The 27,960-nt window shown below is 43.3% G+C and overlaps 1 protein-coding gene across 1 annotated transcript in view; it reads left to right on the top strand.

The window, feature by feature from the left end:
- phf19 (PHD finger protein 19) overlaps positions 1-27,960 on the top strand; it is a 51,175-nt gene that overhangs the window by 10,613 nt on the left and 12,602 nt on the right. Inside the window, exons 3-11 of the mRNA XM_063073451.1 lie at positions 955-1,036; positions 3,256-3,351; positions 7,736-7,836; positions 12,169-12,317; positions 15,237-15,332; positions 17,022-17,090; positions 19,017-19,140; positions 21,334-21,401; positions 25,967-26,140. Of these exons, the coding sequence (XP_062929521.1) occupies positions 955-1,036; positions 3,256-3,351; positions 7,736-7,836; positions 12,169-12,317; positions 15,237-15,332; positions 17,022-17,090; positions 19,017-19,140; positions 21,334-21,401; positions 25,967-26,140 (959 nt within the window). The remainder of the gene's footprint in view (positions 1-954; positions 1,037-3,255; positions 3,352-7,735; positions 7,837-12,168; positions 12,318-15,236; positions 15,333-17,021; positions 17,091-19,016; positions 19,141-21,333; positions 21,402-25,966; positions 26,141-27,960) is intronic.

The following is a 27,960-nucleotide window of genomic DNA, read 5'->3' as shown; positions in this document are numbered from 1 at the left end:
CAGGCCATTTGTTCCATCCAAGTCGTGCTCTCATTATGGTTTTAATATACTTTGCTACTGTTTAATAAATGAGTTTAAAATTTTTATTTCCTATTGAGTAAAGCTCATTTGTTGCTGGTATCAGTAGTAAAATTTATTATTTGAATTACATTCTGTAGTATCTATAAACTGTAGACATTCTGTAGACAAACTGGACTGGTCAAAGAACACTGAGGCTGTCTACAAGAAGGGTCAGAGCCGTCTCTATTTCCTGAGGAGACTGAGGTCCTTTAACATCTGCCGGATGATGCTGAGGATGTTCTCCGAGTCTGTGGTGGCCAGTGCGATCATGTTTGCTGTTGTGTGCTGGGGCAGCAGGCTGAGGGTAGCAGACACCAACGGAATCAACAAACTCATTCGTAAGGCCAGTGATGTTGTGGGGATGGAACTGGACTCTCTCACGGTGGTGTCTGAAAAGAGGATGCTGTCCAAGTTGCATGCCATCTTGGACAATGTCTCCCATCCACTACATAATGTACTGGTTGGGCACAGGAGTACATTAAGCCAGAGACTCATTCCACCGAGATGCAACTCTGAGCGTCATAGGAAGTCATTCCTGCCTGTGGCCATCAAACTTTACAATTCCTCCTTTGGAGGGTCAGACACCCTGAGCCAATAGGCTGGTCCTGGACTTATTTCCTGGCATTATTTACATATTACTATTTAACTATTTATGGTTTTATTACTATTTATTGTGTATGGTGCAACTGTAACGATAACCAATTTCCCCCAGGATCAATAAAGTATGACTAAAACTAATTAAAAATATCTAAGAAAAACTCCTCTGACATAATGTAACATTTTTAATAGATTGCATTTATAAGATAATCTCAAAATGAGCTATTAATCAGTGCTTAAATAGTACCCACAAGTTTAATGCTCAGTTAATGGACTAATTTTGTTTAAATTCTTCAGGTGAACAAACATAAGCAAAACTGCCTTTTAGTCTTTGAAGATAATTCTGAATATTGGATTCTTTGGAAAGACATACAACATGGTAAGTATATTATTTAGGACTATGTGAATGCCTAATGGGGGATTTCACATTATTTTTATAGGATCTAACCACTGTTGGGGAAAAAAACTGCTCTCATACTGATCAACAATGGTTTATTTTTTTACTGATAGCAAGGACGTGCATGTAGACACCTTTTACAGTCTGAGGCTGTTCCCAAGTTAATTATGGTTTTTTTAAAAAAATACTTCTTACAGCGTGGCCATGGTTGCATGGTGAGAAATGGCAACCAATTTTGAGCTCTCTATCTTTATTTTGCTCTTCACTTTAGCTTTTCTTCATTTCCTCTTTCTTACCATTTGTGTTTGGAAACACCTCTCAGAAGCCTTCTCTTAGTTGTCTCTGGTGTATGGAAAATAACCCTGGCCTCTCCGTTCTATTCAAGCCGTTCTGTCCTCTCGTGGTGAAGGCTCCTCAGCAGCTCTCCTCCAGGCCTATCCAAGTTGCTCCTGGGAAGTCTTCCTGAAATGGAACGTCATATTCCTAAAACTAACGTCTTGTGTACTTTATTTGTAAAGCTTGGGATTCCAGTTAGGCATTTCCGGCCATCGAGTCTGCTCCGCCATTTCGTCATGGCTGATCCATTCCCCTCTCAGCCCCAGTCTCCTGCCTTCTCCCTGTATCCTTCCGTGCCCTTGCAAATCAAGAATCTACAACCTCTAACACGAGGAAATCTGCAGATGCCGGAGTTTCAAGCAACACACATAAAAGTTGCTGGTGAACGCAGCAGGCCAGGCAGCATCTCTAGGAAGAGGTACAGTCGACGTTTCGGGCCGAGACCCTTCGTCAGGACTTACTAAAAGAAGAGCTAGTAAGAGATTTGAAAGGGGGAGGGGGAGATCCAAAATGATAGGAGAAGACAGGAGGGGGAGGGATGGAGCCAAGAGCTGGGCTCCATCCCTCCCCCTCCTGTCTTCTCCTATCATTTTGGATCTCCCCATCTACCAAACTCTGCCTTGAATATACCCAACATCGTGGCCTCCACTGCCACCTGTGACAACGAATTCATCGTCATTTCTGTTCTAAAGGGACGTCTTTGCATTCTGAGTCTGTGCCCTTTGATCCTTGACTCCTCCACTATAGGAAACATTCTTGCCATGCCCACTCTATCTCGGCCTTTCAATATTTATAGGCTTCAATAAGATCCCCCCACCCCCACCCCTTCATTCTTCTAAGCTCCAGCGAGTACTGGCCCAGAGCCATCAAAAGCTTTATTCCGAGGATCATTCTCATGAACTTGCTCTGGACCCTCTCCAATTCCAGCACATCATTTCCTCGATATGGGGCCCAAAACTGCTCACAATACTCCAAGAATTTCTGTGTGGTATTAGTTGTAGGGGTGTTCAAAATAAAATAAGCTTTCCTCACTCTTCTCCCCACTTCTGGGTCCAGTTTCCATACGTATCAATAGCTGTCTGGTTTTTCAACCAGGTACTTCACAGGAGAGCCAGCAGGCTACACCAACAGAGGGTTATACCTGGCCCCTACTCCAAAAGTACTTTCCAATTAATGAGGTCAATCACTCAAGTAGAATTGGATTCGGATTCAGATTCATTTATTGCATGTACATTGAAACATCCAGCGGATTGTGTTGTTTGGGTTAATATCCAGCACACTGGGATGTGCTGAGGGCCACACACGCTGCTGCCAACACAGCATGCCCACCCATGCTCAGCTGAACAACGCAAGCAGTGACCACAGCGCCGGCAAAGCGAGCCCCTTCCCTATCCATCTCTCCCACCCACTCACACACATACAAAGTCTTCCAACCCCAGGACAAGCTGCCTCCAGGACTCAAGTCCTTGGCCCCAGATTCTCAGACTTGCAGGCATCGGGCCTGCAACTTCAGGCTTCACCCCATTACACCAAACATGGGCTTGACCTTTGAGCCTTGACCTCTGGACTCGCATGGACCTCCAACCCTGGTGACCTGGACCCTCATGACTTCTTCGCTAACTAGAAGTTCATGTTCAAACTCGTCTGATTTCTATTCCAACTTAACATCAATGAACATTTGAAGTGAGTTACAATGTGTTGCAGTGAGGAGCTGTTTCCACCTTGCAGTTACCTTGAGGCACGTGGTGCTTGAAAGCTCCTTCTCAATGTATTAACATTTAATTTTTGATTATACTTCCATTGTCTTTGCTGTTTGACTCTTTGTCTAAGACTTCCATTTTAATCTTTTTTTTAATCTTTAACAGCTGGAGTTCCAGGTGAAGAGCCAAAATGTAAAGTCTGCTTGGAAAAAAATTCTACACCACCCAATGAAATTTTGATTTGTGGCAAGTGTGGCTTGGGTAAGAGGAACTGTTTGCAATTCCCTTAGTGTCTGTAGTGTCCGGTCTTGTATTAAACACAAGATTCTGCAGATGTTGAAAATCCGGAGTAACACACACACACACACACACACACACACACACACACACACACACACACAGAAACACACACACACACACACACACGCACACACACACAATGCTGGAGGACTGGAGGAACTCAGCAATTTGGGCAGAATCTATGGGGAGGAATAAACAGTCAATATTTTGGACCGAGATCCTTAATTGGGACCCTCCAAGCCAACCTGATCCCCACAGACAGCATTTTCTATTTTATCTGGAACTTTTGATCCTGGGATTTTGATTGGGGCGGATTGGCTCTGTGGCCTTCGGTCAATGAACGACACAGCGCTAAATTGAACTGAACTAAACTAAATATTCCTAGACTGTTTCAATGACTGTGGTTTGATATTCTGCTTTGTTCTTCACTCATTTTTTTGCCACTTGCGCAATTTTTTTTTGCACGTTGGGCGATGTTTTCTTTGAACAGGTTCCATGGTGTTTCTTTGGTGGCTGTCTGTGGGAAAACAAATCTCAGAGTTGCGTACTGCATACATACTTTGACAATAAATGTATTTAGAACTCTAGATGATCAGAGTAGGGTGTAAGTTTTCCCAGTGTGAGAGAGAGAGAGAGAACAATTTGCAGGGTGTCATCCAACACAGTCTTCCATATGATATGTCAGTGCATGGCACTTTATACAAAATGAATAAGGATAGATTGGGTGAGCTCGGGCATTTCTCTTTGGAGCGAAGGAGGATGAGAAGTGACCTGATAGAGGTGTATAAGATGATACAAGGCATAGATTAAGTGGATAGGCAGAAACTTTTTCGCAGGGCAGAAATGGCCAATACAAGGGGCATAATTGGTGGGGGAGAATGTCATAAGATTTTTTTACCCTGTAGTAGGAGTAATGGTAGAGGCACTTAGGGACGTTTAAGGAACTCTTAGATAGGCACAGGAGTGGGAGAGAGGGATTAGATCGATCATAAAATAAGCTAAAAGGGCAGCACAACATTGTGGGCCAAAGGGCCTGTGCTAGCCCGTGGCTTTCTATGTTCTATCATTTCCCCTTGTTCTGATCTTATATCAAAGAGACTGTGGCCATGGCTTCAGCCTGCGACCCATGGATATTTAAACCGTACAGCAGTCTGTGCCTTGTGCGACCAGTTAGAGGAAACAACACTATGTAATTGGTTGGAATGAAACTGAAATCCACTCTATTTGAGATTAGGTTGCCGTTTGGTAGTTGCAAATCTTCTAAACGGGCCCTGAAAAATCAACATTAGTCAATAAATAATCTGTGATATTCCAGCCCATCTGATGTTTTGAATGCCTTGGGATCCATAATATAAGTTACATCCACTAAATACTGGAGGAACTCAGCAGGTCAGGCAGCATCTATGGAGAGGAATAAACAGGCGACATTTTGGGCTGAGACCCTTCATCAGGACTGGAAAGGAGGCCAGAATAAGAAGTTGAAGGGAAGGAGTACAAGCTGGCAGGAGATAGGTGAGACGAAGTGAGAAGGAAGGGAAGTTGGTGGGGAAGGGGGATGAAATAAGAAGCTGGGAGATGATGGGTGGAAGTGGTAAAGGGCTGAAGAAGAAGGAATCTGATAGGACAGTGGACCATGGGAGAAAGAGTGGGAGGAGGGTTACCAGAGGAGGGTGATAGGGTGAGGGAGGGGGCTAGAATGTGGAATGGAACGTGAAAGAAGGGTGGGGGGGGTTACATTGCCAGAAGTTAGAGAAATCATTGTTCATACTGTCAGGTTGGAGGCTACCCAGACACACCAGATTTAAAAAAAAACACCTTCCACACTTCTCCCTCTTTATCACAGAATTTGAATTCATTTTGAAATCTTGCTTCCAGAATTTAAGTCATACAGTTGTAGATAGAAGGAAATCCTTCAGTCCAACTCATCCATGATTCCTGACTGAATTAATCCCATTTAACCCGTATGGTCCAGATCCTAGTGTAGAGCAGGGGTTCCCAGCCTGGGGTCCTCAGACCCCTCGGTTAAGGGTAGGGGTCCATGGCATAAAAACAGTTGCAAATCCCTGCTCTAAACATTTCCTATTAACGTACCAGTCCAAATATGTTTTAAAAGTTGTGATTGTACTTGCCTGTGCATCTCTATACCCAGTACCCTCTGAAAACCTACCCCTCTGGACCCCTTTAACCTTTTCCCCTTTCACCTTAAATTAACGCCCTCTACTTTTAGAGTCCATTAACCTGTAAAAAAAAACACTGACCATTCATCTTGTCCATTCTCCAAGCAGTTCTGCATAAGGTCACCGCACCACTTCCTTCACTGCAGGGAGAATAAATCCGTTCTATTCAATCTCTCCTTATAACTTCAGTCCTGACAGCATCCTTGCAAATACTCTCCACACCCTTTCCAGCTTAACGACATTCTTCCCATAGCAAGGCAAACTGAACTGCAAACAATACTCCAACTATTCCTCCAATGTCTTGAAAATCTGTAACATGACATTCGAACACATGTACTTAAACAATTCCACACACCTCTGTGAGGACACCCCCTGTCCTCCTTCACTGCAGTGAAAACAAATCCAGTCTACCCTCGTTTGGTATCACCTTTCAGCTGCCAGCATGTACTTCCTCCAATCTCACCACCTTAATCTGGCATCTGCCCCCTTCCTTTTCAGTCCTGATGAAGGGTCTCAGTCCGAAGATTCAACTGTTTATACTGCCTGACTCATCGAGTTCCTGCAGCATTTTGTGTGGTTTGCTCAAGATTTCCAGCATCTGCAGAATCTCTTGTATCCATGATGCGGAATGGTAACTGGCCCTTCTGGCCCAATCACAGCCATGTGACCAAGTACCCTGCTAGCCCACATGTCCTGGGGAATGTGGGGGACCTGCAGACCTGAGGGAATCCTACACATTCACTGGAAAACGTACAAACTCCTTACAGACGACGGCAGGAATTGAACCAAGTCTGCTAATGCTGCGATAGCATTACGCTAACTGCTACACCCCCATGCCACCCAAATGGTTGATTGTTCTAGGGATAGTGGTCCCCAACCACCGGGCCGCAAAGCATGTGCTACCGGGCCGCGAGGAAACGAAATTCATTAGGTAAACCCTTTTTAGAAACGAAATTGAGTGTATTAGCCACTTATAAGTGACTTACCACCTATATTCCAGTCATGATTAACACGCCCCTCTGTCGGCCGGTCCGCAAGAATTTTGTCAATATTAAACCAGTCCGTGGTGCAAAAAAGGTTGGAGACCCCTGCTTTGGGGTAATTGGGGGTAGATTATAAATGTTGCCATTGTTAGTTAAATGGAAACCTCAGGTGACCCAGGAATGCAGACTTTCTGAAAGAGGTATACTGTATTGCAGTTGTAGAAAAGATGCCCCTCAATTTAACAAACAGAAAGTTAATATTGACATTTGTCCCCTTTTGTTCTCAGAGCTTATTTACTTCCATGTTTACCCAGACATAGAAGAGTACAGCACAGGAACTGGCCCTTCGGCCCACAATGTTGTGCCGAACCAATTAATCAAATGGCCAATTAAACTAATCTCTCCTGCCGACACAATGTCTGTACCTTCCATCACTCTCTCATTCATGTGCCTATCTTAAAAGTCCCTAAAGTTTCTTCCTACCACCACCCCAGGCAGCAGTTGTGTTGGCTGAGTGGTTAGGGTGATGGACTAGAAACCTATTGGGGTTTCTGCCACAGGGGCTCACTTAAAATACTAGAATGAAAATACAGTGCAAAAGTCTTAGGCACGTAGATATGGCCAGAGTGCCCAAGACTTTTGCACAGGGCTGTATTTGTCGATGTGGAGCAGAGAGGGAGTTTGTAAATCTGGCGGGAGCAAAGGATGTTGGGAATGGCGAGGGTAGAGCACCATGGGGCAGGTGGCAGACAAGGAGTGCCAGGGGTTTTGGGGACGTGGTTCAAGTGTAGACACACCCAGCCCCGAGACACTGGGTAGGGTCATCTCATTCCAAACAATTGGTTTGTTGATCACTACAGAATGTCTCCCTGGTACTTCCCGCTTCCTCTCCTCTCCCTTCCCCTTTTCCCAACCATGATTCCCCTCTCCCTGCCCTTTCCCACTCTCAGTCCACAATAGAGACCCATATCAGAATCAGGTTTATCATCACTCACATGTCATGGAATTTGATTTTTTTGTGCGGCAGCAGTACAGTGCAATACATAAAATTACTACAGTACTATGCAGAAGCCTTAGGACCCCAGCTGTATGCTGTATATGTGCCTGACTTCTTACAGTTCTGTAATTTGACTAATTTTGACAAAAGAAATTTAATTTGAATATTAACATTCTCTTTTTCTTTAGGGTACCATCAGCAATGCCACAATCCCAAAGTTGACAGAACGATAAATGCCTCCTCCTCTCCCTGGTTCTGTCGGCAGTGTATATTTGCATTGGCCGTAAGGGTAAGAGCTGGTTTATATTCCTGGTATCTTTACTATCTTAGATGCTGCCTGTGTCTTTTTTAAAAAAAAAACTGCAAGTATCTCTGTATAAAGTCATTGAGATTATTATCTGAAAGGTGAAGTTTGTAGTATTGTCCCATTTTGATGGAAGGTGTTCAACACCCAATTATTATGTTCAGATCCAGGACTCTGGAATTGATCATAAACATGAGAAGTTCAACAGATGCCGGAAATCCAGAGCAACACGCACAAAATGCTGGAGGAACTCAGCAGGTCAGGCAGCATCTAAGGGGGACAAAAGTAAACAGTCAATGTCTCAGGCCGAGACCTTTCCTCAGGATTGGATTGGAAAGAAAGAAAGGAGAATTCAGAATAAGAAGGACTCGGAGTTAAGGAGAAGGATCCTTGCTCTGAATTCTCCTCTTTCTTTCCAGTCCTGATGAAGGGTCTCAGCCCAAAGCGTCAACTGTTTACTCTTTTCTGCGGATGCTGCCTGGCCTGTTGAGTTCCTCCAGCATTCTGTGTGTGTGTGTGTGTGTGTGTGTGTTACTTTGGAACTGATGTTAGTTTGCAAGGTTTGAAGGCAGACTTGGATCATTAAGAACACAGAAATTTCACCTGGGTACCTATATGTTTTCCCTGAGTTACCCTATCACATTACTGACCAGCATGGTTTGTCTGAGGCTACGTCCACACTAGACCGGATAATTTTGAAAACGCCGGTTTTGAGTAAAAACGACAGGGGTCCACACTAGGCGTTTTTCAAAATATCTCTGTCCACAGTAAAACAGATATTTGGGCGAATCTACTCCTACTGGGCATGCACAGACACATCTACAGAAAACAAGCAAAGAGAAAGTGGTATAATATTTACATTTCCGCAGTGGCGTTGTGCTATTTCCATTGGTCAAAAACTAGAGTACCTACAACAACAGCGAAAGAAAGTTTTCAACAATGTCCTTGAAGAATATAAAGAAAACTTGGAAAATCAGACCAGACTTCTTCGTTTAGACAGACAATGAAGTCGAGCTGTTTCTGCGAGTTACAAAGGACTACAAAGTCAGCAAAGCAGTGGAGATGTTTAATTCCAAACAAGCTATTAACGGAGACAATAAAGTAAACAACACACGCATGAACCTGTCCTCTGCCCAAGATCAACAAGATCAACACTTACAAAATGTTAAATGGTCAACTCAACATAGACTACCAATCCCACATCAAACCCAAACCTATTAGGAGTAGAAGAGGGCACTCAACTCAGTTTGAAATACTAACTACTAAGTCAGATGTGTACAGCAATTCATTTTTCCCCCCCGCACAATTAAAGCATGGAATAATCTTAATCCTAACACAGTCACACAACCAAACCCAATTAAATTTAAGGCAGCTTTTCTTCTTCAAAAATCTCCTCCTTAAGCCCACCCTCCGCCACATCGTGATTAAATTCCATGCGGAATATTTTGGAGGATCAAGAACCAAGAGAGTGGAATTTTCTGCCGCCAGACCTGCGCAGTATTTCTGACATTAATATTTTTAAAGATAGACTCAGTCAAATCAATTTAGGGGATCTAGTCAAAAAAGCTCACTTTACAATTTAACTCTCACGCCGTTCACACCGACTGCGAGTTATAACAGTGGTGGTCAGTCAGCGACAGTGCCGGCTTGGAGACCCCGGGGTACAGGAGATCACGGGTACGGTCACCGCAGACTGGGAGACCGGAGGGTATGGGCAGAAGAACAGAGAATGCAAACAGAGAAACCGAGGGGACCAGCTTGAAAGCCACCTCCAGTTTAAATTCCACGCGGAATATTTTGGAGGATCAAGAACCAGGAACAGCCATGTGCTGCTTGCGCAGTCCCAAGCAGAAGCAGAAAAAGCATTGTTGTGATGTTGTCACGACAACGTTTTTAAATCTCTCCGTTTACCCTGTCCACACTACAACGCGAAACAATCGTTTTCAAATTTACACACTCTGGAGAGTGTTCTCGAAAATCTCCGTTTTCGGCGATGAAAACGCCGTTTCAGTGTGGACAGAAGGTCAAAATGAAGAGAAAAAGCTTCGTTTTCAAAATTATCCGGCGTAGTATGGACGTAGCCTAAGTCTGCTGTCAAAAGCAATTTATGAATAGTGCATGTTCAATACCCCCATGTTAAATAAAATCACTCTTAAAATACTATGTATGGATGGCATTAAAAACAGGCTGAGTTTCATCGATGTTCAATAATAAACTTTTTTTAAAGTAGGTTTTTGGAGGTGTGTGTATTTGACTCTTAATATTAAAAATTAAAGCTGTGGAATTTCCAGTATCTTGAGGGTGTGTGTAAATCTAATTTATTAACCGCCAGCTACAGTTCACACATTTCAGCACGGCTGTTTTTCTTTTGCGGTTTGATTATTTTTTTGGGTCAAATGTCACATTTGTGAATCAGAATCGGGTTTAATATCACTGACGGGTCATGGAGTTTGTGGTTTTACAGCAGTGGTACAGTGCAAAAGGGAACTCGAGCTGTAGGAACACATCCACATGCACTGCCTGAAATCCATTCTGGCTATCTGCTGGCATGTGACCCTATCACAAACCTGGAAATCCTCATAGGCCAAAGACTTCCAGTATTGAAGTCATGATCCTGAAAGCACAACTTCACTGGACCAAACATGTCATGCGCACGGAGGACTCCCTAAGCAGCTGTTTTATGGACAGTTACCATGAGGGATCAGAAACTGGTGCAGACCTTGTAAGAGGTGTAAAGATCGTGTGAAAGCCAGCGTTGTTTATAGCCGCTTCCTCCCCAGCATCTGGAATGTAGAGCGTGAGACAGAATTGGTTAGTGCACCTGGGTTAAACTTGCTCACGGCAACCTAGAAGATGGACATCACGCAGACTGGAGGCCGCCCGACAGAACAGGAAAGCAGCAATAACAGTTGTCCTGATTCTGAGGGCACAATACCCTTGTCCCCACTGTGAACATCTGTGCTGCTCAAGAAATGGCCTCTACCTTCAAACACACATCAGATGAGATATACAAACATAATCGTCATCGTCGAAATCGACAATTGACAGCCACATGAATTGTATTAAAAAAACACACACACACCCTGCCCCCCCTCCCCCCCACCCCCCGGGAGGGCAAGTGTGGGGCAGGTGGCAGAGAAGGAGTGACAGGGTTTGGGGATGCAGACAAACCAGCCCTGAGACACCAAGCAAGGTCAATTGATTCCAAACAATTGGTTTATTGATCATTACAGAATGTCCCTCTGGTGCTTCCCTCTCCCTTCCTCTTTTCTCAACCATGACTCCCCTCTCCCTGCCCCCTTCCCACTCTCAGTCCATGATAGGGACCCATATCAGAATCAGGATTATCATCACTCACATATGTCATGAAATGTGTTTTTTTTTTGCAGCAGTAGCGCAGTGCAATACATAAAATTACTACAGTGCTGTGCAAATGTCTCAGTCACCCTAGACACTTGCAGAGTACTGTATATATTAGGTAAGTGGTGCCCACGATGGTGCTGGCTGAGTTTGCAACGTTCTGCAGCTCAGAGTCAATGTGACATTTCCAGCTCCACTGTTTAAACAAAAGGAAACATCCCCAAAAAAAAATCAGCGAACAAGGAGAAAGGAACATCTAACTTGCCATTCCCCGTTACACACAACCTCAAGAAATATGAAATTGCTGGCAATTATACAGAATTAATTTTTTTAAATGACAACAACCAAACACACATACCCAAAAACCTACTTTGAAAAACTCTTAATTTTTGAACACTGATGAAACTCAACCTATTTATTTAATGGCAGCCATACATTGTGGTTTAAGAATGATAGTTTATTAAATGGAGATATTCTGTATGGATTATTGATAAATTGCATCTGATAGTGGACAAAGAGAAATCATGCTGGTCAGGGTAACTCAGGGAAAACACCCAGATAGCCAAGTGACTGTAAAGACTGGTAGAAATGAACAGCTTCGAAAAGTTCAATCATTATCCTCTATCATTGCTAGGATAGTTGCCAGTTATCAAAGAAATCTAAAATTGGCTGAAGGTTTTGTAAGTTACTGGATGTACCTGTTATTACCAAAAAATCACAATGAAGACGAAAATAGGAAGAATTCAAGTCTCCTGAGCAGAAAGCATTCAATCCAGGTCTTGTGTAACCATGGGAGAACCTAATACAGGGCTGCTTAGTGATTATTAGTGTAGAGTAGGGGCTCTCAAACTTTGTTATGCCATGGACCGTTACCATTAAGCAAAGGTTGGAAACCCCTGGTTAAGTGTGTTGCTCATGTCTTATCACTGGATTTGTTTTACTTTGTCTTTTTAACAGAAAGGAGGTGCTTTGAAAAAGGGACCACTCGCTAAAGCTTTGCAGAGCGTCAAACAAGTTTTGCCCTACAACATGAATGAACTTAGTTGGGATTCTCTGCACAGAACTAACCTACAGCAGTGTTACTGTTACTGCGGGGGACCCGGAGAGTAAGATTTGCAATATATTTTTCTATTAATCCTCCTGCCTCTGTACACCTCTTGATTTGTCTCATTGGTGTGACTCATTCTTCCCTTTGTTGGTTATTAAGGAGAATCTCTGGTGATGTTGTACAGATAGACTTTCTAGACATCCTTTAATATCGTCTCCAAGCTAACCAATACAGGCCGCCACTGGGTCACAACTGTCTAAGTTGTGGTTATCTGATGATGATGAGTTATGGATACCTGATGATGAGTTATGGATAATCTGATGACAAGTTATGGAAACCTGATGATTAGAGGCATAGATAGAATGTACAGCTAGCCCTTTTTCACAAAATGAAAATAGATAAACAGAGAGGGCATAATTTTAAGGTGATTGGAGGAAGTTATAAGGGGGATGCCAAGGGAAGATTAGACTAGGGAACACGTGGAACGTGCTGCTGGGGTTGATGATCGAGGTGGATATACAGGGACATTTACGAAACTCAGGCAAATATATGAAGGAAAATTTGAGTGCTTTGTGGGAGGGAAGCATTTAGATTGGTCTTGGAGTAAGTTAAAAAGGTTGGCACAACATTATGGGCTGGAAGGCCTGTACTTTGCTGTACTGTTCTACATCCTGTGTATCCACAAATATAATATTATTATGGAAACTCATTCAAACAAGCATTAATGCTATTAAATTGAACGTCCAGAGTTTGAACATATTTTCATTCCTATGAACAACAGAACTAGTTTCCTCTCTCCCAACTTTGATGAATGATTTGCTTTTATCAGGTACTTCTGCTACTATTCATTACAATATTGTGGCAATAAGTTTAGAGTATCAATTATTTGTCAATTGACTTATGGACATCATGACGAGGTTAGATCAGAAGTCATATGTGGGGAATTACATCATTTGTTATGCCCTTGCACTGATTTGCAACACCCTGAACACTTCCCATAAAGTAAATGATTAGCTAGAAGGTGATGTTGTTAAATGTGCTGTCATCTAGTTATCAGCTGTTTCTCTGCAGTGACAAATCTCCAGACCACTCTGATCCAGTAATCACAGCACTATGCAAAAGCTTTAGGCACGTGTATATAGCCACGGTTCCTAAGATGTTTGCACAGTACTGTAGTAATTTTATGTATTACACTGTACTGCTGACGCAAAAAAAACCAAGTTTCATGACATTTATGAGTGGCAATAAACCTGATTCTGATATGGGTCTCTCTTGTGGACTGAGAGTGGGAAGGGGGCAGGGAGAGGGGAATCATGGTTGGGAAAAGGGGAAGGGAGAGGGGAGGGAGCAGGAAGCATCTGAGAGACATTCTGTAATGATCAATAAAGCAATTGTTTAGAATCAAATGGCCTTGTCTAGTGTCTCAGGCCTGGGTGTGTGTGCACCCGCTCCACATTGACTGATACAGTACTGTACATTGTGTATGTATATGTGCCTAAGACACTTGCAGAGTACTGTACATTGCTACGGCATCAGCCATTATGCCTGCTTCTGTCTCCCATTGATGACAGGATACACTCACTCGAATGGGTAGGAGGCAAGTGAGCTGCACAGAGTGATTCGGTTCCTACCATGTGTCGGAGGAGCTGCCGTGTCTCTGCCTATGGCTGTGGCTCAGAGAGGGAAGACTACAAAGAAGGGTGATTTTCACTAAGTACCTGGTGACGCAAAGACCCTGCCAGGGTCAAGGCTTGAAGTTCAAAGTCCCACGATCATTGGAGGCCCGATGTCTGGGCCAGGGATTGGAAGTTGGATGTCCGATGGCCGCAAGTCTGAAGCCAAAGGACTGGCGGCCCGGAGGGCGCCTGTCTCTATGCGTGGGTGGGTGGTAGGATGGGAAAGGCACTTGTTTTGCTTTTGATATATTTTGCTCTTGTTGTTGCTGCTTGTGTTTTGCCGAACATCGTGGGCATGCTATGTGAGCACCAGAATGTAGGCTGCACATCCTTAGGTTGTGTTGATTGTTAATGCAAACGATGCATTTTGATGTACCGTGAATCTGATAGCACCTTCGCTGTTGGTCGTGGTCCATTAGCTGCAGGCTACAACTCCCTGGATTTGGGTGCAATGGATGTTTGAAGTGTAAGGAATAGCAGTGGAAATTCACTCAGTGGCCACTCCCCTACCTAATAAAGCAGCCACTGCGTGTATGTCCGTAGTCTTCTGCTGCTGTAGCCCATCCACTTCAGTTTCTGACATGTTGTGCGTACAGAGACGCTCTTCTGCACACCACTATTGTAACGTGTGGTTATTTGAGTTGCTGGTTAGCTTAAACCAGTCTGGCCATTCTCCTCTGACCTCTCTCACTTACAAGGTGTTTTCACCCGCAGAACTGCCACTCACTGGAGTTTTTAAAAATGTTTTTTGCGCCATTCTCTGTAAGCTCAAGCGACTTGTGCGTGAAAATCCCAGGAGATCAGCAGTTTCTGAGATATTCAAACCACGCCATCTGGCATCAACAATCATTCCACAGAGTCACTTAGATCACATTTCTTCCCGTTCTGAAGTTTGGTCGTGCTTGACCATATCTACATGCTTTTGTGCGCTGAGTTGCTGCCACATGAGTGGCTGATTAGATATTTGCATTAATGAGCAGGTGTACAGGTGTCCAGGTGCACCTAGCAGAGAGGGCCCTGTGCGTAGATTCAAGGGGATTCCTTTAGGGTGGTTACTGCACCTCTGAAAATCACATTGTAATTAGATCTTCAACACACAGGAGAATTACAGGACCAGCATTTTCTGTGCTGCTGTGTTCTACCAGCATTTTGTGTGTGTTGCTCGAATTCTTTACCTTGTCTGTAAGACTTTTTGGTGGAAATTGCTCACAAGTATCGGCCAGGGTAGGTTGGAATACTCTGTATGTGAATGTGCTGAGAATGAGGTGGCAATGATTTTCTTTTTAATCTTCTAACCCCAGGTGGTACCTGAAGATGCTCCAGTGCTGCAGATGTAAGCAGTGGTTCCACGAAGCCTGCACTCAGTGCCTGAGTGAGTCCATGATGTTCGGAGACAGGTCTGATCACTTTCGTGGAGTAAATTATCTAGGGAGGGGAGCGGAAGGAATGCTGTTTCTTCACCGACTGCTGCGTGGCATTCAGTGTACTGGCAGAACTCTGGTACCTCGAGTTCAATCCTGACCTCTGGTGCTGTCTGTGCGGAGTTTGGGCGCACCTACAAGAGACCTCGCAGAGGGGTAGCAAGATGGAGGCTCAGGAGAATGCAAATGGTGGGATCTGGAGCAACACAGAGGAAGCTGGAGGAACACAGTGGGTCAGGCAGCATCTGTGGAGGGGGAACAGACAGTCGACGTCTCAGCCTCCCCCCTCTGTGATTTCGGCTGCTCTCCCCTTTGACCTCACTCTTGCCCACGAAGAGTCTCAACCCGTAAATATCAGCTGTCCATTTCCCTCCACAGATGCTGCCTAACTTGCTGAGTTCCTCTGGCACCTTGGGTGTTGCTCCAGGTTCCAGCATCTGCTGTCTCTTGTGTCTTCAGCATGTTTTAGGCTGTGGAAGAAATAAACGGATTTACTGGGAGAGCATGCAAGCTCCACATACAGTACTGTGCAAAAGTCTAGGGCACATACATGTAGCTAGGGTGCCTAAGACTTTTGCACAGTACTATAGTAATTTTATGTATTGCACGGTACTGCTGCTGTGAACAAAGACAAAGTTCACGACGTGAGTGGTGATAATCCTGATTCTGATATGGGTCTCACTTGTGGACTGAGACTGGGAAGGGGGCAGGGAGAGGGAAATCGTGGTTGGGAGACGGGAGGGAGTGGGAAGCACCGAAGAGACATTCTGTGATGATAAACCAATTGTTTGGAATCAAATGACCTTGCCTGGTGTGTCAGGGCTGGGTGTGTCTGCACCTGTGCCACCACCCACCCCTGGCACTCCTCTGCCACCTGACCCACACCCCTCCCGTGGCACCCCACCCTTGCCATTCCCAGCCTCCTTTGCTCATGCCAGATTTACAAACCTGCTCTCCGCTCCATGTTGACAACTACAGTACTGTGCAAAAGTCTTGGGCACACTGGCTATATATGTGTGCCTAAGACTTTTGCACTGTGCTGTGGATAACACAGGAGGTCAGCATTGAACTCTGGTCCCTGGATATTACCAATATTTGATTACTTGTTCTAAACTCCAAGGTAATAAATAATGTATTTTATCCTTTGCTGAAACAGTGTGGAGTGAAATCCTGAACCAAAACACAACACATTAATAATTACAATTTGAAAACTTTTGTGAGTTTTGTTTTCATCTTTGACCCAAGTCTGATAGGAGTAAAGCTAACTCTCTTAAATACCAAAGTGCACTATTAAAACTGAAGGCCCCAAAGCTGGGATGAAATTTATGAACCAATGCAGTACAGACTGGTTTTATGGTCAGTCTGTATTTGCATGCATATGCTGTGGGACTGAGATTTATGACTGGTATGAGAGTTGACAGAGGAATCTGTCATTGTACTCAGCTTCATGGGGTTCATTCTTCCTGAAATTCTCCCAATCCTGTTAAATCCTTTGAATTTACAGGCCAGTCTTCGCAAAATAACATTTGTGTTGTTTACATTCTGCGAGTTGGTCAGCAAACTCAGCTCCAGGATTTCCTTCAGCCGTAATTCCCATTAACCAGATGCTCATTCAGCACAAGTGACTGAAATAACACATATATTCTGTTTTATCTTTGTTTTTAGATTTTATTTGTTTGTGTGTTCTGTGTGCAATAAAGGACCTGAATATATCAAACGCCTGCCCCTCAGATGGTAAGATATGCAAACAAAGTTTTAAAAATGAACTTTAATATGATTGAAATGCGTAATTGTCCCACATAACTTTACAGCTAATATATTAAGTTATGGAGCAGGGAAAGCGTTCCTTTGGGTCAACATGCCCCTGTCTACCCTGAGCTACAGTAGTATGGCAGCTAGCCCAACTGCGTCACAGCACCAGTGAACATCGACCAGGGTTCGAGTCCCGTCACCGTCTGTGAGTTTGTACGTTCTCCCTGTGACCGCATGGGTTTCCTCTGGGTTCCCTCCCACATTCCAAAGATGGATGCTTAGAGTTAGTGAGTTGTGGGCATGCTCTGTTGGTGCCGTAAGCACGGCGACATTTGCGAGCTGCCCCCAGCACGATCTTTGGACTGCGTTGGCTGTTGATGCAAGCAATGCATTGCGCTGTCTCTTCTGATGGTACATGTGACAAATAAAGCCATTCTTTAACTAGTCCCTTTTGCCTATGATTGGCCCATATCCCTATGGACCTTTTTAAAAAAATTATCCATGTACCTGTCTAAATATCGTTCAAACATTGTAATTGCACCTCTACAGTTTTCTCTGGCAGCTCACTCTATGTAGTTGTCACCCTCTGTATGTAAAAGTTTCTCCTTGGGTCCTTACAAAACCTTTCCCCATCACTGAATATCCACGCTCTCTAGCTTTAGCCTCTCTTACCCTGGGAGGGAGACTGTGACCTTTCACTTTATCTATGCCCTTTTATAGAAGTTAACCATTTTATATACTTTTATAAGTCACCCCTTCAAGAGGAACTTGAGGAACTTGAGCTGAGCTTGGAGGCTCCCTTGCATCAATGACCCCCAGAGCTGTTGGCTGGAATCGGGGCTTTATGCTTTGGCCCTTGGTAGGGTCACCCATGCCAAACAGGTCAAAGGGTAGAGGCCAGACTAAGAGTGGTCCACTGGTCCTCCAGGTTTGGGGGTTCGACTTGGGTCTAACAACCCTGACCGGTAAAACAAAATTGTTACAGAAACAGCATTGAAGAATCCTTCTGTACAGATAGAGAGGGAGGACCTTCATTGCTGCCCGAAACATCATTTCAACATTCCAGTTCACAGTAGGGTAACAACATCCATAAATTTTACATGAATATTACAGTGTAGGGAACTGTATGGTCGTGCACTTAGCTAGGAATAAATACATAGACTATTTTCTAAATGGGGAGTGAATTCCAAAATGGAGGAGGGGGTGCAAACAGACCTGGGAATCCTTGTGCAAAATTCTCGAAAGGTTAACCTGCACGCTGAGTCAGTAGTAAGGAAGGCAATGCAGTGTTAGCATTCACTTTGAGAAGACCAGAATATAAAAGCAAAGATGTAACGCCGAGACCTTGTAAGGCTTTGGTCAGACTGCACTTGGAGTATTGTGAGCAGTTTTGGGCCCCTTATTTAAGAAAGGATGTGCAGGCATTGGAGAAGGTCTAGAGGAGGTTTATGAGAATGATCCTGGGAATGAAAGGGTTAATCTGTGAGAAGCATTTGATAGTTCTGAGCCTGCGCTCACTGGAATTTAGAAAAATGAGTGGGGATCTAATTGAAACCTATGAAATATTGAAAGGCCTAGACAGAGTGGAGGTGGAGAGGATGTTTCCAATAGCGGGTGAATTCAGGGCCAGAAGCCACAGCCTCAGAATAGAAGGATGTCCATTTAGAACAGGGATGAGGACGAAGTTCTTTAGCCAGAGGGTGGTGAATCTGTGGAATCCATTGCCACAGACAGCTGTGGAGGCCAATCATTGGGTGTATTTAAAGCAGAGGTTCATGGGTTCTTGATTAGTAGAAAGATTACGGGAGAAGGCAGGAATGGGTCTGAGGGGGAAAGTATATCAGCCATGATAGAATGGTGAGGCAGCTCTTTGAGGCTTCAATTAACACCCCATTCTTTTGCTTCTAGGGTAGATGTCGTGCACCTTGTCTTATACAATTTAGGAGTCCGTGGCAAAAAGAAGTATTTTGACTTTGAAGAAGAAATATTAATATTTATTAATCAAAACTGGTCAAGCCTCCAACTTGGAAAGGTAGGTGTGGTACTCCATAACTGTTTAGTTCAGAGTAAATTTATTATCAAAGTACATGTATGTCACCATCTCCAACTCTGAGATTCATCTTGTAGCGGGGCAATCACAGCAAGTACAAGAAACACAGAAGAACCAATAAAAGACCACACCGAGCAGGACGGACAGACAACCAGTGTGCAAAAAAAAAACCCCACAACTAACTGCAAATGCAAAAAGAAAGAGAAAAAAGATAGATAAGTAAACAATAACTATCAAGAACATGAAATGAAGAGTCATTGAAAGTGAATCCATAGGTTGTGGGAACAGTTCAGTGATGGGCAAGTGAAGTCATGCCCTGTGGTTTCAGAGCCTGGTGGTTGAGGGGTAATAACTGTTCCTGTCCCTGGTGGGGAGAGTCCTACGTGTCCTCTACCTTCTTCCTGATGGCAGCAGTGAGGAGAGAGCATGACCTGGGTGGTGTGGGACCCTGGTGCTGGACACCGCTCGCCTGTGACCGGTGCTCGATGTAGATGTGCTCAGTGGTGGGACTGGGATTGCTCTTCCATTCTGAGTGCGGTGTAAATAGAGTTACACATCAAAGTCCTTTTCTAATATTGAAAGCTGGACATACAGAGCAATATTTTGGCCAAAAGTTGAAATAAACCCACTTTGATGACTGTTGAGGACAAGTCCCCAATATCTGATCCTCTCATTTATATTAAAAAAAATGACTTCATTCTTGAAGACTTTGAGTGACTGTGTGAAATCAGACACACTCTGCTCAAGGGGACGAATGGATGTCGGGTACAGAGTGACCTTCTGGTGCAGAAATTCTAATTGGTGTCACGGTGTTAATGAAGTATTTTATCCCCCCTTGAATCACAAGGTATTTGGTCACTGTGAGAGACCCAGGTTGTGATTTGTCCACGTCAGGACACAGCTCAGCGAGCGGCTGTGGGTTTTGTGACCAGAACGTGCAATCCACTTCTTCAGAAGCTCTGAATGCCACTAGACAGTCACTTCAGGAGGATAGGGATCTCCTCAGATTCATGAGCCAAGTGACTGGTGCAGAGGCACTGGAATAGGCGACAACAATGATCCTAAATAACCACAGGGGAGAGATTACAGACACCACGGACATTTTCCTGAGGAATAATCAAATTAAAAGTCAGCACCTAGAACTGAATTTTACGCTACATGGGCGGTTTTTAAAAGACTATTGTCAATTAAAGTCCCAGCTATAATTAGATTAATAGTCCGTACTTGCACCGAATTTTCCCATTTTATTTCCAGTTCACAAACTCAACATGCAGGTTGGCAACAGAGTGTTCAGTTCTCTTGAGTGAGTGGGGCAATGTTCAAGATTCAAACTTGTTTATTGTTATTCCTCAGCACACGAGTGTGAAAGAGAGCAAAATGATTGTTATTCCAGATCGGAGGCAGCATAAGCACAAGAAACGTAAAGAACACAATAAAAACATTAAATATAAATACATAAGGTTAGCTTACATACATAGACTGATTGTAACCAAATCTGTATACTGTATATAAAGTGCTGCTAGGCACAGGAGTGTCTGTACATAAGGTGACTGACAGGAAATGATACAACAGTGGGGGTGGGGGTTGTATTTTAATGGTTTTAGCAGCCTGAGTGCTGCTTTCAAATTTTGAGACAATGTCAGAGCTCTAGTTAATAATGTTACCAAATGCAGGTCAGAACCAGTACTGGCTTGTATTTTGCGAATATTGAAAAGCCTAGATAGAGTGGACATGAAGATAGGAGAGTCTGGGACCAGAGGGCATTGCCTTAGAATAGAGGGACGTCCATTAAGATCGGAGATGAGGAATCTCTTTAGCCAGAGGATGGCGAATCTGTGAAATTCATTTCCACAGACACCCGTTGAGGCCAAGTCTTTGGGTATATTTAAAGCAGAGGTTGATAGGTTCTTGATTAGTAAGGGTGTCAAAGGTTACTGGGAAAAGGATGGAGAATGGGGTTGAGGAGGGAAATAATCAGCCATGATGGAATGGTCGAACAGACTCGAAGGGCCGAATAGCCACATTCTGCTCCTATGTCTTATGGTTTTATAGTCTTATGGTATTTGCAGGAGTTTAAAGAACCGCGGGACACATTTCAGATCACAGGCAGAGGACATATTGCTATGGAAATGTTGCAATGTTCTGGATTGAATAATTGGTTCTATTTCTCTCTAGCTGACAGAAACTGCGATGCTTGAACGAAAGCAGCAGCTCCTTGATGCGTTAAACAACTATAAAAGCCGGTGAGACTTTATCTTGTGTTTTACGAGTGAGTACAATAGAAGACACATCTGTGTATCATGATTTCAGTTACATAAGATGCTTTCTGAAGTAAATAACGCCCAGGTGCACAGTGTATTAAATCACAGCTTTTCATCTTGGGCTTTTGTGTTCACAGCTGCCATCATTAGTGATTTCTCTATCTACGATATGTGCGTTTCGGTGTTTCTCAAAGTGCAAGCCTGCCTGCGAACCTCCAAAATGCATATTTAAAAAAAAATCTAGTCCTCCATGTTCACCCACAAATCAAAAACCCTCCTCTTCACATTCAACGCAGTGAGATTGAATATTCAATAGCACTATTACAGCAGGAATTCTCCCAGGAAGAAGGTCCTACCAGCCTGTACTTGCAGGAGCAGTCTCCCCATGATACTATGGCTGCTTTGTCTTCTGTTATCAGACGTGTTATGGGTGACCACTCTAGATTAGACCTGCAGATCATAAACGCAAAAGATTCTGCAGATAGGACTAAAGAGTCATCATTTTTGATCCGAGATCCTTCATCAGAATCCAGGTGGTCCTGTTGAAGGGTCTCAGCCCAATCGTCGACTCTTTATTCCTCTCCATTGAAGCTGCCCGACCTGCTGAGTTCTTCCAACATTTTATGTGTTGTGTTACTCTCGATCTCTAGATTTCTGACCTGCAGAATCTCTCGTGTCTGAGATTCTGCGGTTGCTGGAAATACAGAGCAACAAACACAAAATGCAGGTGAGGAGAATGGATAAGAGGACAGGCACCAGAAGGAGGTGATGGGCAGGTGAGGAGAATGGGAAGGAGATGAACCAGAATACAGAGTGGGGGAAAAAAGGGGGAGGAGGAGAAATTACCGGAAATTAGAAAAAGTAATGATCATGCCATCATGTTGGAGGCTACGCAGATGGAAGAAGAGCATAAGACATAGGATCAGAATTAGGCCATTCAGCCCATCGAGTCTGCTCTACCATTCCATCATGGCTCATCCTGGATCCCGGATCCCACTCAACCCCATACACCTGCCTTCTCATAATATCCCTTGATGCACCAACAGATCAGGAAACTATAAACTTCCACCTTAAATATACCTATGGGCTAGGCCTCCACCACACTTGTGACAGAGCATTTCGCAGATTTACTGCTCTCTGGCTACAAAAACTCCTCCTTACCTCCGTTGTAAAGGGTCACCCCTCAATTTTGAGGCTGTGCCCTCTTGTTCTGGATACCCCCACCATAGGAAACATCCTCTCCACATCCACCCTATCTAGTCTTTTCAACATTTGATAGGTTTCATTGAGATCCCCCCACATTCTTCTAAATTCCAGTGAGTACAGGCCCAAAGCTGCCAAACACTGCTCATATGTTAACCCCTTCATTCCCAGAATCGTTCTCGTGAACCTCATCTGGACTCTCTCCAATGACAACACATCCTTTATGAGATATGGGACCCAAAACTGTTGACAATACTCCCAAGTGCAGCCTGACTAGCATCTTATAAAGCTTCAGCATTATCTTCTTGCTTTTATATTCTATTCCCCTTTAAATAAATGCCAACATTGCATTTGCCACCTTTACCACAGACTCAACCTGTAAATTAACCATCTGGGAGTCTTGCATGAGGACTCCTAAGTCCCTCTGCCCCTCTGATGTTTGAACCTTCTCCCCATTTAGATAATAGTCTGCACTATTGTTCCTTTTACCAAAATGCATTATCGGACATTTCCCAACACTGTATTCCATCTGCCTCTTATTTGCCAATTCTTCCAATTTGTCTAAATCCTTCTGTAATCACATTGCTTCCTCAGCACTACCTACCCCTCTACCTATCTTCATATCATCCACGAACTTTGCCACAAAGCCATCAATTTCACTATCTAAATCATTGACAAACAACGTGGAAAGTAACGGTCCCAAAACTGACCCCTGAGGAACACCACTAGTCACCGGCAGCCAACCAGAAAGGCCCCTTCTATTCCCCACTAGCTGCCTCCTGCCTGTCAGCCATTCCACTATCCATGCCAGTATCCTTTCTGTAACGCCATTGGATTTTGAAGTGTTGCTCCTACAATTTGATTAAATTTGCAGTGGCTTTTTGGGGAAGCTAATGAGGGTGGGTATTGTAAATTGGAAATGTCTGTCTGGATTGCTGTTGGGTTAATGTTTGGTTTAAGTCCGTCCAGAGTTAAATGCACTATCGAGAAAGGAGTATTTGTATCTGTCCAGTGAAGGGAGCATTCTTCCCACTATCTCTTCAATGTGGAGGGTGTGGATTCTACCCAAGGCTGTTTATACTGTGTTTTCCTTTATCATTATTTTTAATTTAAAAAGGTCAATACAAATAACATTCCTCATTGATTATCAGCTAATCAATAGAACATTTGATGAGGGGATTACTGTAGTACTCTGGTTTATGTGCTGATCAATATTCTGCTGTGATAAGTTTACACACGAGTGAAGAATTTAAGATTCTGACTATCGTTGGGAGTTTTATCTATGTTAACTCAGAGACTGATGAGGAAGGAAGTTTAAAAGGATAAAAGTAGTTTTCCTCAGACATTGAAGCTTACACTTAGTGGCCACTTTATTAGGTACACCCGTTCACTAATGCAAACATCTAACCAGCCGATCATGTGGTAGCAACTCAATGCAGGAAAGCATGCAGACATGGTCAAGAGGTTCAGTTGTTGTTCAGACCAAAGATGAGGAAGGGGAAGAAATGTGATCTAAGTTGACATCGATCGTGGAATCATTGTTGGTGCCAGATGGGGTTGTTTAAGAATCTCAGAAACCGTGGATCTCCTGAGATTTCCACATACAAAATTCTCAAGAGTTTACAGAGAATGATGCAAAAAACAAGAATGTTCAGTGCGTGGCAGTTCTGTGGGTGAAAATATCTTGAAATGAAGAGGATAACCAGACTGGTTCAAGCTGGCAGGAAGATGACAATAACTCAAATAACCACACATTACAACAGTGGTGTACAGAAGAACGTCTCTGAATGCACAACTTGTCGAACCTTGAAGAGAATGGGCTACAGCTGCAGAGGACCACGGATTAGGTACAAGAAGTAGCTAATAAAATGGCCATTCAGAGTAATGTTAAAATGAGAAAATTCTTTTACAAATGCCAGTCGGACTGAAGCCCTGACTCACTGCCACTAACCTTCACATGTTCTGATCTCTCGTCCAAGCTGAGGGCAATTCTTCCAAAGCTGGCATTCATTTGCTGTCCGGTAGATAATCTGATTGCTAACTTCTCTGGGAGGAGCAGTGCCGAAAGGGCTTTGGGCATCACGGTAGCGTAGTGGTTAGCAGAGCACTTTACAGTGCCAGTGGCCCGGGTTCAACTCCTGCCGCTGTTTGTAAGGAGTTTGTTCATTCTCCCCGTGACTGCATGGGTTTCCTCCGGGTGCTCCGGTTTCCTCCCACACTCCAAAGACGTACCGGTTGGTAGGTTAATTGGTCATTGCAAAGAGTCCTGTGAATAGGCTAGGGTTAAATTAGGGTTTGCTGGGTGGAGTGGCTTGAAGGACTGGAAGGGTCTAGTTTGGCTCTATGCAAATAATAAACTAAAAAGTTCTTCACTGAGAAGACGATGCTCATCATCCATCTTCACTCATGGGTGGCTAGAGGTCGTTTTTGCAGTTAATATTTGCGACGGAAATAGAGATTGCCCTATTGATATGGTTTGCAGTTCATGAAGTTGCCTTCGTCCTCATTGGTGGCAGTGCTGGATCTTGAGTAGCCCAACCTGCTGCCTGCTATCCCAGATATGGCTGATTGGACCTGCCAGACCAGGAAGGTGTGGGTTCAAATCTAGGTACTTCCCCAAAATGATGGCAGGGCTGCCGCTGTGAATACTAAGACGTGGCTGTAGATCCTTTCTCTTAGATTAGGGTTCATGGCTTTTGTGGAAACTGGAGGAGGAGGACAAATACCTGAAGTGGGAAACCACTTTTTTTTGTGTACTCATCTCTTGGGATTGGACTTCTGTCTGTAGTGTGTTCAGTCCAATCTTGCTGTCCAGTATTTGGCATCCATTTTACTCAGTTGCAGAGAACTTCATAAATTTCCTCCATGTGAGAAGCCTGACTGAAACCTAGTTTTCAAATCCCTCCCTTGTCCTCTCTGCTGCCTAGCTCTGTAGCTACTTTCCCTCCAAGGCAATTTTCCCCTCTCGTTCTGGCCTCTTGGTCCTTCTTCCCCCCCAAATCACCTCACCATCGACAGTCAAGACCTCCAACCCAAAGCTCACAAGTTCCGTTTCCTGTTAGATGCTCCTTATAACCTCACCTCTTCACTCAGCTTCAGATTAATTGCCTGAATATCTCCACATGTGGCTTGAGGTCCATCTTTGTCTGAAGCTCGTGGGATAAACCTTGGAAGGTATTTACCATGTTAAGGGTGGTTTATAGTGAGTTCTTGAATTATGCAAATACACAAGCATTTTCTAAAAAAAATAATGTAATGTTAGTAGTGTTGAGAGCTTGAACCCAAACCAAAGGGAATGGAATGCTGATTTTAAAAAAAGCCTTTTATGTTCTTGTCTGTTACAGATTTATCTGTGGTAAAGAAATTAAAAAGAAAAAATGTATTTTCCGTCTCCGTACCAGAGTACCACCAGTTCCTCCGAATATTATTTTGCCTGATAACGTTGGCCAGTTGACAGATCATGCTTCGAATGAGATCAAGAGGAGAGGAAAAAACTTAGTGTTTGCACCCAAGTATGGGTATGTACAGTGTGTATTATACTCCAACTAAATATCTGTGTTGGTGAAAAAATGAGGCTGGATTTTCACAGCTGTAATGATGGTGAAACTAAAATTCTTTATTGTAAATCACACTTAACACTGAGAGCAGTTTCAGTTTGTTTACAGGTGACTGGAAATCTCAGAGTTATGTTCAGTTGTTGCAAACATCAAGCTGTTTTGCATCCTTTGCAAGTATAAGATTCAGAGAATTAACAAGGTTTAAGAATTGCTAAAGTATTGCCACCTTAATGGTATATAATTACTAGCAATTATATTTTAATATTAATTGCCATAATCAAAATTCAGTTTAATATCACTGGCATATTTTGTGAAATTTGTTTTGCAGCAGAAGTACATTGCAATATATTATGTGTGTGTGTATGTATATAAAATAAAATACACATACATTTATACATACAAATGGTGAGGAGGTGAAGAAGCTGTTCCTAAAACATTATGCGTGTGCCTTCAGGCTCCTGTGCCTCCTGCTTGTTGGTAGCAATGAGAAGAGGATATGTCCTGGGTGGGGTGATAGAGGTCCTAAATAATGGACAACACTACTTATACATGATTGCTGGCCCTCCTGCAAAATACTTTGGAATGTTTCTTGGACAGATTAGGATTTTTGGGAAGCTGACATCACTTCATCTAGATTTATTGATCTAGGAAGCACTTTGGCTCATAAAAAAAATCTGTATTATATAAGTGAGACACAAGGCTACAGATGCTGGAATCTGGAGCAACACAGAAAGGAGCTGGGGGAACTCTGTGGGTCAGGCAGCATCTGTAGAGGGAAATGAAAAGTCAAAGTTTCGGATCAAGACTTGACCTAAAAAAGTCAACTGTTCATTTCCTTCCATAGATGCTGCCTAACCTGCTGAGTTCCTCCAGCATTTTGTGTTGCTTCACATTTGTGAATTTGTAATTCCGTAGGATAAACATTTTAAAGTGTAAGGGGTGTAAAATAATAAAAATTATTCTTGATTTTTAAAGCTCCTGTATTATATTTCAGAGCATGCATGTCCCGATGGCTACTTTGTACTATGTCAGATGTTTAAAATATTAGTTAAAATTTGTGGTTTTTCTGTTCTAGTTCACTGAAAGCTCTCCTTATTTTGATTGGCACTCAGCCTGAGCAGCCTGAAAGTTAATCACATTGAAGAGGTTTTAAAGACAAGAAACCAGAATAGAAAAAGCACAGATTTTAACTAATATTTGAGGGGCACAAGGAATCCCACTGGACTAAATTCCTGACACAAAATTGAATTTAAAAAAAAAGGGGGGAACTCCAGTCTCTCTAAGGGGTTATCGAGGTCAGTGACAACACAGCTCCTCGCTACACTGGCCACAAAATAATGTGTTGGTAATTAACGGTTTGGCACAGACTGGATGGGCTGATAGGCCTGTTTCTGTGACTCTGAAAGCACTAACTGTGTGCACTGTCTGAAATACAGCAGACAGAATTGTCAGCATCTAGTGAGACAGGCGTAATTCTTTGCTGCAGCCAGTTTGATTTATGAAATCTCTTATTAAGAGATTTCGAAGTCCAAAGTAAATTTATCATCGGAGTACATTTGTTACCATGTACAACCCTGAGGTACATTTTCTTGCGGGCATAGTCAATAAATCTAAACTGAATGATAACCATAACAGAATCAATGAAAGACCATTTTTATTCAACCAGTGTGCAAAAGACAACAAGCTGTGCAAATACAAAGAGAAATAAATAATAATAAATCAATAAGCAATTAATATCAAGATCATGAGATGAAGAGTCCTTGAAAGTAAATCCATAGGTT

This window comes from Mobula hypostoma, chromosome 21 (assembly GCF_963921235.1).
Source record: "Mobula hypostoma chromosome 21, sMobHyp1.1, whole genome shotgun sequence".
Lineage (NCBI taxonomy): Eukaryota > Metazoa > Chordata > Chondrichthyes > Myliobatiformes > Myliobatidae > Mobula > Mobula hypostoma.
The sequence above is the reverse complement of the archived record's forward strand: the minus strand, read 5'-3'. Positions and strand labels throughout refer to the sequence as shown.